General features: G+C 38.6%; 1 protein-coding gene across 1 annotated transcript; it reads right to left on the reverse strand.

Moving 5' to 3' along the window:
- Positions 1-798: 798 nt before the first annotated feature.
- Positions 799-2,732, reverse strand: LOC140958431 (8-hydroxygeraniol dehydrogenase-like). The gene is made up of 5 exons (XM_073415870.1): positions 2,519-2,732; positions 2,254-2,367; positions 1,644-2,157; positions 1,408-1,561; positions 799-1,208 (listed from the first exon to the last, which is right to left on the reverse strand). Exons 1-5 carry the CDS (start codon positions 2,614-2,616, stop codon positions 1,006-1,008), a joined length of 1,083 nt encoding a protein of 360 aa, XP_073271971.1. The 5' UTR covers positions 2,617-2,732; the 3' UTR covers positions 799-1,005.
- Positions 2,733-15,776: the final 13,044 nt, after the last annotated feature.

Genomic DNA, 15,776 nt, shown 5'->3' on the forward strand with positions numbered 1-15,776 from the left:
TTTTTTATGATTCTAATATTGCATAGTGTATTGTTTTCTAACTAATATATTATAGTAAATTTTACTTAATTGTATTTAATTATTACATTCAATATTTTCATCGTTGCGTCATATAAGTTTTGCAAATAAATTTAAGAAAAATACATTCCAAACCATTGTATACATGATTATTTCCTGAAATAATTTAATCAATCACTTTAAAAAATAAGTTTAATATCATATTGATGGAATAACGTCAATAACTACTGATGGAAACCACAACTTGCTGATAAAAAAGAAGAAAAAAGAACTGAAACATCAATGAAATACAAAATGAAGACAAGAAAAGAAGGAACGCAAATGATGCAAAGAAAAGGGCAAAACAAGTGCAAAATGAAGATTAGAAGACAACAAACATTAAAGAAATGACAAAACCACATAAAAAGAAACAAAGTCCATCATGTTCCAAAGGAGAAACCACACAAATTCAAGATAATGAAAAAATTGCTGATTTCAGTAAAAAGATGAAGAAATTTAGACAAAACAGTCACATAGAGATGACCCATAAACTGAAAATTAAGCCAGAAAAGATTTGATAATGTTTTTTTATATTATGAATTTTCAATAGACAATAGATCTTTCGATTTCATTCAATATAAGTGTTTTTTGTCCACTTACTTTTTATAAATTATGTCGTACAAGGGTTGTTCACCACGTGCGTATATTTACTAGTAAATAGAAAAATAACAAAGTATATAACAAAGTCATCGTATTTCATCTACTACGAACACATAAATTTAAATGAAAGCAAGAAGCAAATTAAAAACCAAAATAAATATAGGGTGATCATATATAAAATTGGTCCATCATACAATTGCAAGTACATTATACGACACGTCAAGATCACTTATTGTAGCAGCTAGCATCACATACATAATTTGAAAACAAAAAGAGTTACAAAAACACAATCCATTATTCGAATACAAGAAGCAAACTTATGTAGATCAGGCAAACTTTTCCAATGTCTTAATCAACTTTCAACGACTTTTCGATGTCAATGACGAACCGATACTTCACATCAGATTTCACCAGACGCTCCATAGCTGTGTTTATGAAATCTATATGGATCATCTCCACCTCTGGTAGTATTTTGTGTTTCGCGGCAAAATCGATCATCTCTTGCGTCTCTTTTATTCCTCCGATTCCACTTCCGGATACCGACTTCCTCCCTACCATTCATTTTTCAACCAATGAATAAGTTGTTAATGTTAGAGATTGTGCGATATAACGAAAGAAAGACTACGTGGCTAGAAGTATATAACATAGTAAAAGGAATACCATGAAGGATATGTATCTTATGATTATATATATTTTTCTTAATATAAAGTTTCTGTTTCATGCATGTTCGTAACAGACATTTATGCTCACCTATAATCAGGGGCAAGGAGGGCAACTCCAGAGGCTTTTCTGGAACACCGACCAAGACAAGCTTTCCATGGGGCTTTAACAAGCTTATTAAAGGTACTAGAGGATGAGTCGCGGACACGGTGTCAATGATACCATCCAGCGTCCCTGCTGCAGCCTACGCACGCGAAATCAAAGAAATGGTAATCCCATCGATCATACTCGAATACTGAAACTGAAAAAAAGAAAAGAAAAGAAACCTGCATCTGCTCTTGGTCATGGCTAACTAAAAACTCATCGATGCCAAGAATGTCAATAGCTTCCTTCTTTTTGTTAATCGACGAGCTGATGACTGTCACATGAGTCCCGAAAGCCTTAGAAAACTTCACGGCCAGGTGGCCGAGGCCACCAAGACCAACCACACCGATTTTCATCCCCGGCTTGTCAAGTCCAAAGTACCTTAATGGGCTGTAAGTCGTGATCCCAGCACATAAGAGAGGAGCGCCAACATCAAGAGGCAGATTCTCAGGCCAACGAATGACGAAATGCTCCTCAGCAACCATGATCTCAGAGTAACCTCCGTATGTCACAGTACCATCAAAGTAAGGCATACTATATGTGAGTATTTGTTTGGGACAGTAATTTTCTAGATCGACAGCGCACTGATCACATTGGCGGCACGACCCTACCAAGCATCCCACGCCTACTTTGTCCCCAACCTTGAACTTCTCCACCTTTTCACCAACCTCAGTCACTATCCCGACAATTTCATGCCTAGACATCAAGGAAATTATACGCGATATATGAGTCAAATCCTCGGATAACTAACTCATGAACACACAAATACACAAGCTGAGTAAATATTCTTACCCAGGAACAATAGGATATATGGTGAATCCCCAGTCATTCTTGGCCATATGAAGATCAGAATGGCACACCCCACAATATAGAACTTTGAACCGTACATCATGCTCCCCAGTAGCCCTACAAAACAAACCATAAAATATAATATACAAGCCGGAAAAAACAAACTAAAGCCCTTCTTTATCATGAAAGAAGACTCAAAACTTTCATCATTCCCAGCTCTATAAAATCTCAAGAACAAATGAAAATCTCAGATATATCCGTAGAGTACCTTCTAGAGAACTTGAAAGGAGCTAAGATCCCAGAAGTGTCCTTTGAAGCCCATCCAACAGCCTTCACGGGGTGCACTATTTCTGGTGATTTCGACATTGATGAATCCTCGCTCTCGAAATATAATGATCAGTATAGGAAGGCAGTGAATGAAGCAGTCGAGAACAACGGAATTTATAGTTTCGGGGAAAGCTTTAATGAGGTCATAATATAATATTCTTTTAATAAAACATCTGGAAATGAATTTGTATGTAATAACCATTCAAAAGTCAAAATTGGCTACTTTAAAATATGAATATGAATACATTAAATTTAGAGTAATTTTCTTCCCAATCTTTTCTCTTAATTCTACGTGAACCGAGACTGAGTGTGTGAAACTCATCACTACCTTGTAAGGCTTGAGACTAGAGTAATTGACTGATTTAATTTGTATGAAAGAATGTAGAAAAGATTGGTCGGATTCCAACTAATTGAACCTGAAATTTGATCCACTCTGAATTGAGAATTAAGTCACCAAACAATCCAAACCAACCTGACCTACTTATATTTTTTTCAAAGTTTGATTCGTACAAGAAGGTGTAAAACAGTGGAGAAATGGAGTTTGAAACATGAAAATTACTTTGTGATGCTTGATTTTTTTTTAACTGTATATTGATACCATAAATATCCATCACGTAATATTTATTTCTTAAACAAATTTTTTTTTTGTAGAGTAATAAATAGTTTAGATAATTAGACTCTTAGATTTAAATATCTAAACCCATGAAACATAATTATCATACCACAAAAATTATATTGAGATCATTTCACGAGTCAATTTCGTAAGTCGGATCTTTGATACGGCCCGACCCATGAAATTTTTTATGTTTTATGTTAAAACTAAAGCCTAGAAGTGTTACTTTTCACTATAAATATAGATCGGATCGATCAGTCGCACATATATAGACTTGTCAAATGACGGGCCTGACCGCCCCGCTATAAAAATTGAGCGGGTTGGGTTGATAAAATAGCAGCCCGTTTGGAGGCGGGCCAAATGAGCTGAGCCCGTTTAGATTGCGGGCCAAGATGGGTTGAGCCCAAACGGGGGCGGGTTGGCCCGCCAAATTAGGATAGAATTTTATATATTTTTATATTTTGAAGTTTTAAGTTTTATATAAACACTGGAATAAGTCTCATGCGCCTCCATTACTCTTTTATCTTATTTCTTTCTTATTTTTCTCCTTGGCCTCACCTCCATCACTCACTATGGTAAAATCTGAATCTCTGTAAATTTTATTCATGAATATTAAAGGGAAGAAATTTCTGTAAATTTTATTCATGAATCTTAAAATAATTTTTAAGTCTAACAGTTGTTTGTGAACCCAAGAGCGGTTTCGTTTGAAGTCCGACGAGTTGTAGTGAAATTTTGTGGACTCGGCGGAGGTTTGATAATTATGTATATTGTTGAACACATAATATTTTCCAAAATTTACAACCGTCTCTTTCCTCGACTTTCTGTTCTCTTCCATGTCTCAATCTTCATGTTTGATTTAAGCACTTTATTTTTTTATGTATTATGTTGATACTTTCTTAATTTCTTATTTCAATGTTTTTAAGTATTTTATGAAATTATTTGACTGAAATATATTTTTCTTCTATGTTTATTGCGATATTGTTTAGTATTTTTTCTTAAAAAAATAAGCGGGTTAAAAATAAGCGGGTCGGCCCGCCTAGCCCGCAGCCCAAGGTGGGTTGGGCTGGGTTGGCCATTTAGAGGCCCGCGAAAATGGCGGGTTGGCCCGCCCCGCCCCGCCTAATGGCAGGTTGCGGCGGGTGGTGGGCTGGCCCGCCCCGCCAGCCCGTTTTGACATGTCTACACATATATAGACTCATGAGACCGTCTCACGGTATACTTGCTCTTATCGTATTTATGTGAGGTTTTGTTATTAAATGTTTAAATTAAAATATTATTATTATGTGTTTTGAATTTCTATTTAATTATTTTGATAAAGAATAAAATAATAATATAGTGTTGTAAAGAATCAGATCGGGTTGATTAGGTTGATCAGATTCTGTTTTATAGTTTTAGGCAAAAATTTGTGCGAGACGGTCTCACGGGTCGTATTTTGTGAGAGGGATCTCTTATTTAGGTCATCCATGAAAAAGTATTATTTTTTATGCTAATAGTATTACTTTTTATTGTGAATATCGGTAGGGTTGACCCGTCTCACAGATAAAGATTTGCTCATAGTTTTAAGGTTAGTTCAGTTTCGAGTCAGAATTTTTTTTAATATCCTTGTTTCAATCCGACGTGGACTCACATGAATTGACCCTCCTAAAAAAACTCATGAGAAAATTCGTTTTAAAAATCTAGCAAAAAATGGTTCAAATTTGAATTATTGGATTTTGTATTGCCTAGCTTCAGAAAATTTACAAGGAAATTTCGTTGAAGTCCACTTTTCATTTAGATTGAGATTTGAAACTGTATTTGAAATTTTTAATACAAAAGTTTTCTTGTTCAAAAAGGTTTTTAAGGTGTATAAAAAAATGGTTTTATGGAAAAAATGTTTTTTTTAAAAAAATATAAAGGCAAATATATTAATTGAGAAGCTCTTTTAAAAATTTGCTTAAATAACGTGCATACAAGCCTTGACAAATAAAATTTAAGAATATTTTTTGTTCGGTTTATTTATTTTTTTTTTCAAATGCTGTTCATATGATAAATTTTTATTTCATATGATAAATTTTTATGTTGAATATATTATTTCTGGCCAATTGCCTAGGATACAACTTGCTGCTTAGGTTCTACAACGTTTTTTAAGGGTAAAAAAATATTTTTAATTTTTAAATAATTTATGTTTGGTTAACCATGTTTGTGTGAGATATGTACTATAATGAATATGTTACAACATCGTTTTCTCGCACCCAAAACATAGCAGATGTTAAAAAAATTTTGTTTTGACGTTCAAAACTTTCCTTGGGCATTGTATTAATTTAAACATTCATATGATGTTTAGAATTATTACCTCTGCATATATAACGCTGGACATCAAACTAGTCCGGGATTCGCGGAGTTGGTCCTTTTTGTATATCCCTTCGAACGGATCTCCCTCTTTTGATCGCCTAATCAAGTCTATGATCGGAAACTGAAATCCTTGTTTAGATCGCACTAGAGATCCTAAACAAACTTTGTGTTGAGACGGAATCGTTGAATTTTCAGAGATCTTGCAGGTGGCCATGAATTTTTCTTATGGAAAAACCCAAGTGGGGGAAAATTGTATGTGGGAGGGGAAGGAGAAAAGTTTTGGTGAACAAAATTTTGTGTGCAAAAATAGTCTTATTTCATAGGACCTTCAATGAAATATTTATAGAGGTTGATTTATGATCACCTCAGGTGTAATGCCCGAGATTTTATCCTGTTAATCTGAGATGATTAATTGATATGATTATAGACAGAGCACTTCGGGATTGAATGTTGACTTGTTTGAGTTTTGATTGTGCGTGACCAGAAGGTCTCGCGCATATGCGCGAGGAGAAGGCGCGCATATGCGCGAGCTGTGCGGGAAGAAGATTGCGCGGACAGAACTTTACGCGCATATGCGCGACGGTAGTGCGCGCAAATGCGCGAGTTGGGCATGATCAAAATGTGCAAATGCGAAGACCCCGCGCACATGCGCGAGACAGGACGTGCATATGAGCGACAGGTTCGAATTATTACAGGTCCAAAACAGAACTTTGCGCGCACATGCGCGTCTGGAGGCGCGCACATGCGTGAGAGAATGAACTGAGCATTGTGCGGGACAGAACATCGAGGGGGGTGAACAGCAAGGCGTCCGGACAGAACTTCCGGCGCATATGCGCGGACCTTGGGCGCGCATATGCGCGCGACATGCAGAACGAAAAACCAGCACATGTCATGCCATGCTTGCTGATATATATAGTGTTCATTCCTTCATTTCCTTCAGAAAAGACCGAGAGAGAGCTCCAGGGGAAATTTGAGTTCCTTCATGTACTAGAATTTGATTTACACAAGATCTAACCGTCCGATTTTCAATCTGAGTTTATTTCTGTGATCCTCGTGTCAACGGCTTCACAAGGACGTAAGTTTTATTAATTTCTGGTATGATTTGAAATTATGATATTGTCAAAATCAGATATGATTGATATATGATGTTCTTGAGATATTAGACATCGTAGAATCGAGAACAGATTGAAGAACAAATTTTTTATGGAATTATTATGAATTTTCAGATATTGAATTAAGATTATTCAGATTTATGAGATGATGGATGTTATTGACTACTGGTTATGATTTGTAATTGATATCTGTTGTTGTCTGAGTTGACGGGGATATCAATATTGTACCGTTATGCCGTCGATATTGAATTAGATTGAATATTGATCAGAACAGATCTGAGTTGAGTTGAATATTGATATTGTGCCTATTCGATATGTCATTTCAGATTGATATTGACAGCTTTGAAGTCGAGACTTTGACTGAGTCAGAAACCAACGAAAGAAAGGTATAAATCAATGTTAACCGGGAGATTGACTTAAGTCAGATTGGACTTGAGTTTCCCTAAACCACATACTTGTATGTTATTGTTTTCATACTGTTGTATTATTTGAATGAATATGCTTAGTCTATTGATTATAGAAAAGCAGAGAATAGCAGATAGCTATTGAGTGAGAGTCGCTGACAGAGGTGCCAGATTATGACAGAGTGATCATTGGCCCATTGCACATTGTCAGAGTAGGCATTGACGGATATGCCAAGTCTATGGCGGATATGCCAAGACAATGGATATTTGATTTATATCGATGTTGCTTAGGAATGGATCGATTCCTATCGCGGAGATTCGGTATATTGTAACATCCAGGAACCGGGATCCCTAGATTAGAGATGAGTTGAGTCTGGAATGACGAATCAAAGAGTTTTATCTGTATTCACTAATGTGTCATAAATTATGATTTATGTTTTGTGATACATGGTTTATGCTTTTGTATATGACTTTATGCATTGCATGTATACATTGTTTATACTGGGATTATATTCTCACCGGAGTTATCCGGCTGTTGTCTTGTTTGTATGTGTGCATGACAACAGATGAGAAAGGATCAGGGTCAAGAAAAGGATGAGAGAGAGGACAAGTTAGCGTGGTGATCCGGATTCAGAAGTAGATAGGTTTCAACACTTGATATATAGTAGTTGAACCCTAGTTTGACTTTTTCGAGCGTTGTACAAAATTTGTACTTTTATACTGATATGTATATTAAAAAGATTCCATTACGTTCCGCATTTTAAAAAAAATTTTTAGACCCTGTTTATCTTAATTGATTGAATTATTCCCCAAGAATGATTAAGAAATGAATTAGGGTCCCCACAGCAGGTGGTATCAGAGCCGTAGGTTCCTGAGATTGAACTAGAACAGAGCAGTAGGTCTAGAACTGTAGGTTCTGTAGACTGAAATAGAAGCTAGTGAGCGGGGTAGATTGAGTTTTCTTTCCTGTTTTTGTGTGCTAGCATGATTATTGATTTTCTTATTACATGTTTACCTGATTATCTTATTTGATTGGTAAACTGTATTAATTGAGAATGAATCAGAACCGCTTCTTGATCAGCAGTAAGATGATCGGAGGGGGGACTGAACTGAAACAGATTTGTTGTATTGGGTTACTAATCCTTTTGATAATCAGATATGCCTCCCCGAAGAATACCAGAACAGGGTAGTACATCGAATCCTCCAATGGATGTGACAGCAACTCCGATGGAAACGCTACTGAAGAGATTTCAGTCGTTCAAACCGCCAACTCTGAAAGGAACAGAGACTTCCGTTGACTGTGAGTGTTGGTTAGATGACATAGAGATGCTATTTGATTCGTTGGATTACCAAAATGAGCGAAGAGTTAAACTGATTGGACACCAATTACATGACGTTGCAAAAAATTGGTGGATCACAAAGAAGAAAGCGTTGGAGCATCGAGGTACGAATATCACTTGGAATGTCTTTAAAACTGAATTCTATCAGATATTTTTCCCAGTGTCGTACAGGAAAGAGAAAGGTGCCGAGTTTGCAAATTTGAGACAAGGCCAGTTGAATATTGAAGAATATGTAGCCAAGTTCTCTACCTTGTTGAGGTTTGCTCCTCATGTTGCTGAAAATGACGAGACCGTTTCCGATCAGTTCATCAGTAGGCTGAATCCTGAGATATTTACGTTGGTGAACACGAGACGACCAAATAATTTTGCAGATGCTCTAAACCGAGCTAAGGGAACCGAAGCCGGTCTGACACGACAGAAAAGAGCTTCGTTTGTGCCTCCAGCACCGAGACCACAGCAACCCCCTCCCCGATTTGAGAGTGGTAGCAGCAGTGGTGGAAAGAAAGAATTTCTGAAAGCCCGAGGGAAGCACTTTAAGAAGTCTGGCAGCAGTTCTTCTAGCTCCAGTGGTGCACGACAGAGCCAGAGTTATACCGGAGTTTACTGCAGAACCTGCGGAGGGAGACATCCCACTGAGCAATGCCAAGGAGTGATTGGTAGTTGCCGTATCTGCAGACAGCAGAGACACTTTGCCAGAGTTTGTCCATAGAGAGGTTCCCAAGGATCCCAGGGAGCAGAATCAGTTGGATCAGCGGCTCAGATTTTGAGTTCCTTCATGTACTAGAATTTGATTTACACAAGATCTAACCGTCCGATTTTCAATCTGAGTTTATTTCTGTGATCCTCGTGTCAACGGCTTCACAAGGACGTAAGTTTTATTAATTTCTGGTATGATTTGAAATTATGATATTGTCAAAATCAGATATGATTGATATATGATGTTCTTGAGATATTAGACATCGTAGAATCGAGAACAGATTGAAGAACAAATTTTTTATGGAATTATTATGAATTTTCAGATATTGAATTAAGATTATTCAGATTTATGAGATGATGGATGTTATTGACTACTGGTTATGATTTGTAATTGATATCTGTTGTTGTCTGAGTTGACGGGGATATCAATATTGTACCGTTATGCCGTCGATATTGAATTAGATTGAATATTGATCAGAACAGATCTGAGTTGAGTTGAATATTGATATTGTGCCTATTCGATATGTCATTTCAGATTGATATTGACAGCTTTGAAGTCGAGACTTTGACTGAGTCAGAAACCAACGAAAGAAAGGTATAAATCAATGTTAACCGGGAGATTGACTTAAGTCAGATTGGACTTGAGTTTCCCTAAACCACATACTTGTATGTTATTGTTTTCATACTGTTGTATTATTTGAATGAATATGCTTAGTCTATTGATTATAGAAAAGCAGAGAATAGCAGATAGCTATTGAGTGAGAGTCGCTGACAGAGGTGCCAGATTATGACAGAGTGATCATTGGCCCATTGCACATTGTCAGAGTAGGCATTGACGGATATGCCAAGTCTATGGCGGATATGCCAAGACAATGGATATTTGATTTATATCGATGTTGCTTAGGAATGGATCGATTCCTATCGCGGAGATTCGGTATATTGTAACATCCAGGAACCGGGATCCCTAGATTAGAGATGAGTTGAGTCTGGAATGACGAATCAAAGAGTTTTATCTGTATTCACTAATGTGTCATAAATTATGATTTATGTTTTGTGATACATGGTTTATGCTTTTGTATATGACTTTATGCATTGCATGTATACATTGTTTATACTGGGATTATATTCTCACCGGAGTTATCCGGCTGTTGTCTTGTTTGTATGTGTGCATGACAACAGATGAGAAAGGATCAGGGTCAAGAAAAGGATGAGAGAGAGGACAAGTTAGCGTGGTGATCCGGATTCAGAAGTAGATAGGTTTCAACACTTGATATATAGTAGTTGAACCCTAGTTTGACTTTTTCGAGCGTTGTACAAAATTTGTACTTTTATACTGATATGTATATTAAAAAGATTCCATTACGTTCCGCATTTTAAAAAAAATTTTTAGACCCTGTTTATCTTAATTGATTGAATTATTCCCCAAGAATGATTAAGAAATGAATTAGGGTCCCCACAGCAGGTGGTATCAGAGCCGTAGGTTCCTGAGATTGAACTAGAACAGAGCAGTAGGTCTAGAACTGTAGGTTCTGTAGACTGAAATAGAAGCTAGTGAGCGGGGTAGATTGAGTTTTCTTTCCTGTTTTTGTGTGCTAGCATGATTATTGATTTTCTTATTACATGTTTACCTGATTATCTTATTTGATTGGTAAACTGTATTAATTGAGAATGAATCAGAACCGCTTCTTGATCAGCAGTAAGATGATCGGAGGGGGGACTGAACTGAAACAGATTTGTTGTATTGGGTTACTAATCCTTTTGATAATCAGATATGCCTCCCCGAAGAATACCAGAACAGGGTAGTACATCGAATCCTCCAATGGATGTGACAGCAACTCCGATGGAAACGCTACTGAAGAGATTTCAGTCGTTCAAACCGCCAACTCTGAAAGGAACAGAGACTTCCGTTGACTGTGAGTGTTGGTTAGATGACATAGAGATGCTATTTGATTCGTTGGATTACCAAAATGAGCGAAGAGTTAAACTGATTGGACACCAATTACATGACGTTGCAAAAAATTGGTGGATCACAAAGAAGAAAGCGTTGGAGCATCGAGGTACGAATATCACTTGGAATGTCTTTAAAACTGAATTCTATCAGATATTTTTCCCAGTGTCGTACAGGAAAGAGAAAGGTGCCGAGTTTGCAAATTTGAGACAAGGCCAGTTGAATATTGAAGAATATGTAGCCAAGTTCTCTACCTTGTTGAGGTTTGCTCCTCATGTTGCTGAAAATGACGAGACCGTTTCCGATCAGTTCATCAGTAGGCTGAATCCTGAGATATTTACGTTGGTGAACACGAGACGACCAAATAATTTTGCAGATGCTCTAAACCGAGCTAAGGGAACCGAAGCCGGTCTGACACGACAGAAAAGAGCTTCGTTTGTGCCTCCAGCACCGAGACCACAGCAACCCCCTCCCCGATTTGAGAGTGGTAGCAGCAGTGGTGGAAAGAAAGAATTTCTGAAAGCCCGAGGGAAGCACTTTAAGAAGTCTGGCAGCAGTTCTTCTAGCTCCAGTGGTGCACGACAGAGCCAGAGTTATACCGGAGTTTACTGCAGAACCTGCGGAGGGAGACATCCCACTGAGCAATGCCAAGGAGTGATTGGTAGTTGCCGTATCTGCAGACAGCAGAGACACTTTGCCAGAGTTTGTCCATAGAGAGGTTCCCAAGGATCCCAGGGAGCAGAATCAGTTGGATCAGCGGCTCAGACTGATAGACGATCATCAGCTGTACATTCTTTTCAGCCACCACCATCCACCCAGTCACAGCAGAGGCCAGGAGGAAGCCAGACAGTTATCCAGCCTCCTAGACAGCAGGCCAGAGTATTTGCTTTGACAGAGAAGCAGATTCAGGAAGCACCAGACGATGTTGTTGCAGTTAAATGTTCTTTATGTGGTTATCCTGCTTACGTATTGATAGATACAGGTGCTTCTCATACATTTATATCTGAGAGATTTGCATTGAGTCATGCATTACCTGTTGAGTCCCTATCTGCTGTAGTGTCTGTTTCTTCTCCGTTGGGGAAAGGTTTGATATCCGTGAATTCGGTTAAACATTGTACACTGCAGTATGAAGGGCATGAGATTGAATTAGTTTGTCTTGTGCTTGGGTTGTCTGATTTTGACTATATTATCGGTATTGATATGTTGACCAAGTACAGAGCTACCGTCGATTGTTTCCACAAGATTGTGAGATTCAAACCTGACATGGCTGACGAGTGGAAATTTTACGGGAAGGGTTCTAGATCTAGAATTCCTTTGATATCTGTTATGTCTATTACTCGATTGTTACAGAAAAGAGCAGAGGGGTTCCTTGTCTATTCAGTTGATTTACTGAAATCGAGTCCATCATTGGCGGACCTGCCAGTGGTGTGTGAATTTGCTAATGTCTTCCCAGATGAGATTCCGGGATTGCCTCCGATTCGAGAGATAGATTTCAGCATTGAATTGGTACCAGGTACAGTTCCGATTTCTAGAGCTCCGTACAGAATGGCACCAATGGAATTGAAAGAGTTGAAGGAACAGTTAGAAGATTTACTGGCCAAGGGATACATCAGACCGAGTGTTTTTCCTTGGGGTGCTCCAGTGTTATTTGTAAGGAAGAAGGATGGCTCAATGAGACTCTGCATTGACTACCGGCAACTGAACAAGGATACGGTAAAGAATAAATATCCCTTGCCTCGTATTGATGATTTATTTGATCAGTTGGAGGGTTCTTCTGTTTATTACAAGATCGATCTGAGATCTGGATACCATCAGTTGAGAGTCAGAGATTCTGATATCTCGAAGACAGCGTTCAGAACTAGGTATGGACATTATGAGTTTATTGTCATGCCGTTTGGTTTGACGAATGCTCCAGCTGTTTTTATGGGGCTGATGAACCGTGTGTTTCAGAAGTATCTCGATGATTTCGTGATTATTTTTATCGATGATATTTGGATTTATTCGAAGAATATGATTGATCATGCTTAGCATCTGAGAACTGTGTTGAGAACATTGAGAACTGAGAAATTGTATGCAAAATTGTCGAAATGTGAATTCTGGTTGATACAGGTTGTATTTCTGGGTCACATCATATCCGGAGATGGTATATCAGTTGATCTCAGTAAGGTTGAGGTAGTGATCAGTTGGCCGAGACCAACATCAGTGCCAAAAATTTGCAGTTTTATGGGTTTGGCAGGGTATTACCGTCGATTCATTAAAGATTTCTCCAGTATTGCTAAACCGATTACGCAGTTGACTCAGAAGAATGCACTATTTGTATGGTCTGAAGACTGTGAGTCCAGTTTTCTTGAGTTGAAGAAAAGACTGACCAGTGCACCGATCTTGACTATTCCATCAGGTACTGGTGATTTTATTGTGTATTGTGATGCTTCTCACAGAGGATTAGGTTGTGTCTTGATGCAGCGGGGACATGTGATTGCCTATGTTTCGAGACAGTTGAAGCCACATGAGACTCGTTACCCAATTCAGGATCTTGAATTGGCGGCCATTGTATTTGCTTTGAAAATATGGCGACACTATCTCTACGGTGAGAAATTTGAGATTTATTCTGATCACAAGAGTTTAAAATATCTGTTTTCGCAGTCAGAATTGAATATGAGACAGAGAAGATGGCTTGATTTGCTGAAAGACTTTGATTGTGAAATCAATTATAATCCGAGAAAGTCGAATGCAGCAGATGATGCACTGAGTCGAAAGGTATGTTCTTTATCCTTATCGACGATAGGTGTTTCCAATTTGATAGAAGATTGCTGTTTGTCTGGATTGATATTTGAGACAGATCATAAACCATTGAGATTATATGCTGTTCAAGTCGAACCAGAGCTGATTTTGAGAATTAAATCGGCTCAGAAAGTTGATCAGAATGTGCAGAATTCTATATTGATGGTCAGAGCAGGGCATCGATCAGAATATCAGGTACGTGACAGTGTACTGTATGTGAATAATCGATTGGTTGTGCCAGATGTGTCAGAGTTGAGACAACAGATATTGTCAGAGGCACATTGTAGTCGATTCAGCATTCATCCTGGTGGCACAAAGATGTATAATGACTTAAAAAGACAGTTCTGGTGGAAACAAATGAAAGCCGACATTGCAGAGTTTGTATCCAGATGTCTGAATTGCCAACAAGTAAAAGCTGAAAGAAAGAAATCAGGAGGTCTACTGCAGATTTTGTCTATTCCTGAATGGAAATGGGATCACATTTCTATGGATTTTGTGACACAGTTACCGATATCCTCCCGAGGTTGTGATGCGATTTGGGTCGTGATTGACAGATTGACCAAATCTGCATGTTTTATTCCGTACAAGATGACTTACAGACATGACCAGATGCAGAGATTTATGTCAGAGAAGTGGTCAGATTGCACGAAGTGCCGAAGTCGATTGTTTCAGACCGTGATCCTCGGTTCACTTCGCACTTTTGGCAGAGTTTGCAGCAGGCTCTAGGTACGAAGTTACATCTGAGCACCGCATATCATCCACAGACCGACGGACAGTCAGAGCGGACTATCCAGACACTGGAGTATATGCTGAGAGCGGTAGTGCTTGATTTTATCACTAGTTGGCAAGATGCATTGCCACTTTGTGAGTTTTCGTACAACAACAGCTATCAGACGAGTATTGAAATGGCACCGTTTGAAGCGTTGTACGGCAAAAAATGCAGATTCCCTCTTTATTGGGACGATATCTCTGAGGTTCCTTAGACTGGACCTGATATGATCAGAGATATGACAGAGAAAGTGAAGCTGATTCAGAAGAGAATGAAGACAGCTCAAGACAGACAGGCCAAATATGCCAATGTTCGACGAAGACTGTTGGTATTTGAGGCAGGAGACAGAGTCTTCTTGAAAATTTCACCTATCAGAGGAGTTGTCAGATTTGGCAAGAAAGGGAAGTTGTCTCCACGTTATATTAGGCCGTATGAGATTTTCGAGAAGATAGGAGATCGTGCCTATCGACTTGGCCTTCCGCCTTCTCTATCTGGAATACATGATGTCTTTCATGTATCTTTATTGCGGAAGTATCTCCCTGATGATTCTCACATTATTCAGCCAGATGAGGCCGAGCTGGATGAGACACTGAGTTATGTTGAAAAGCCGATTCAGATTCTAGATCTTAAAGAAAAGCAACTCAGAACGAATACTATTCCCCTTGTGAAAGTTCAATGGAGGCGTCATGGCACTGAAGAAGCTACCTGGGAGACTGAATCAGACATGAGGCAGGCATTCCCAGAATTATTTCGATAATGTGAGTTTTTCTATTTAGCTTCTATTATACATTTCCTTTTGATATGATGTGCTTGCCTGTGATTTCGTGGACGAAATCGTATCTTAGGAGGGGAGAAATGTAATGCACGAGATTTTATCCTGTTAATCTAAGATGATTAATTGATTAATTGATATGATTATAGACAGAGCACTTCGGGATTGACTGTTGACTTGTTTGAGTTTTGATTGTGCGTGACCAGAAGGTCTCGCGCATATGCGCGAGCTGTGCGGGAAGAAGATTGCGCGGACAGAACTTTACGCGCATATGCGCGACGGTAGTGCGTGCAAATGCGCGAGTTGGGCAGGATCAAAATGTGCAAATGCGAAGACCCCGCGCACATGCGCGAGACAGGACGCGCATATGCTCGACATGTTCGAATTATTACAGGTCCAAAACAGAACTTTGCGCGCACATACGCGTCTAGAG

Source organism: Primulina huaijiensis, chromosome 15, assembly GCF_012295235.1.
Source record: "Primulina huaijiensis isolate GDHJ02 chromosome 15, ASM1229523v2, whole genome shotgun sequence".
NCBI lineage: Eukaryota > Viridiplantae > Streptophyta > Magnoliopsida > Lamiales > Gesneriaceae > Primulina > Primulina huaijiensis.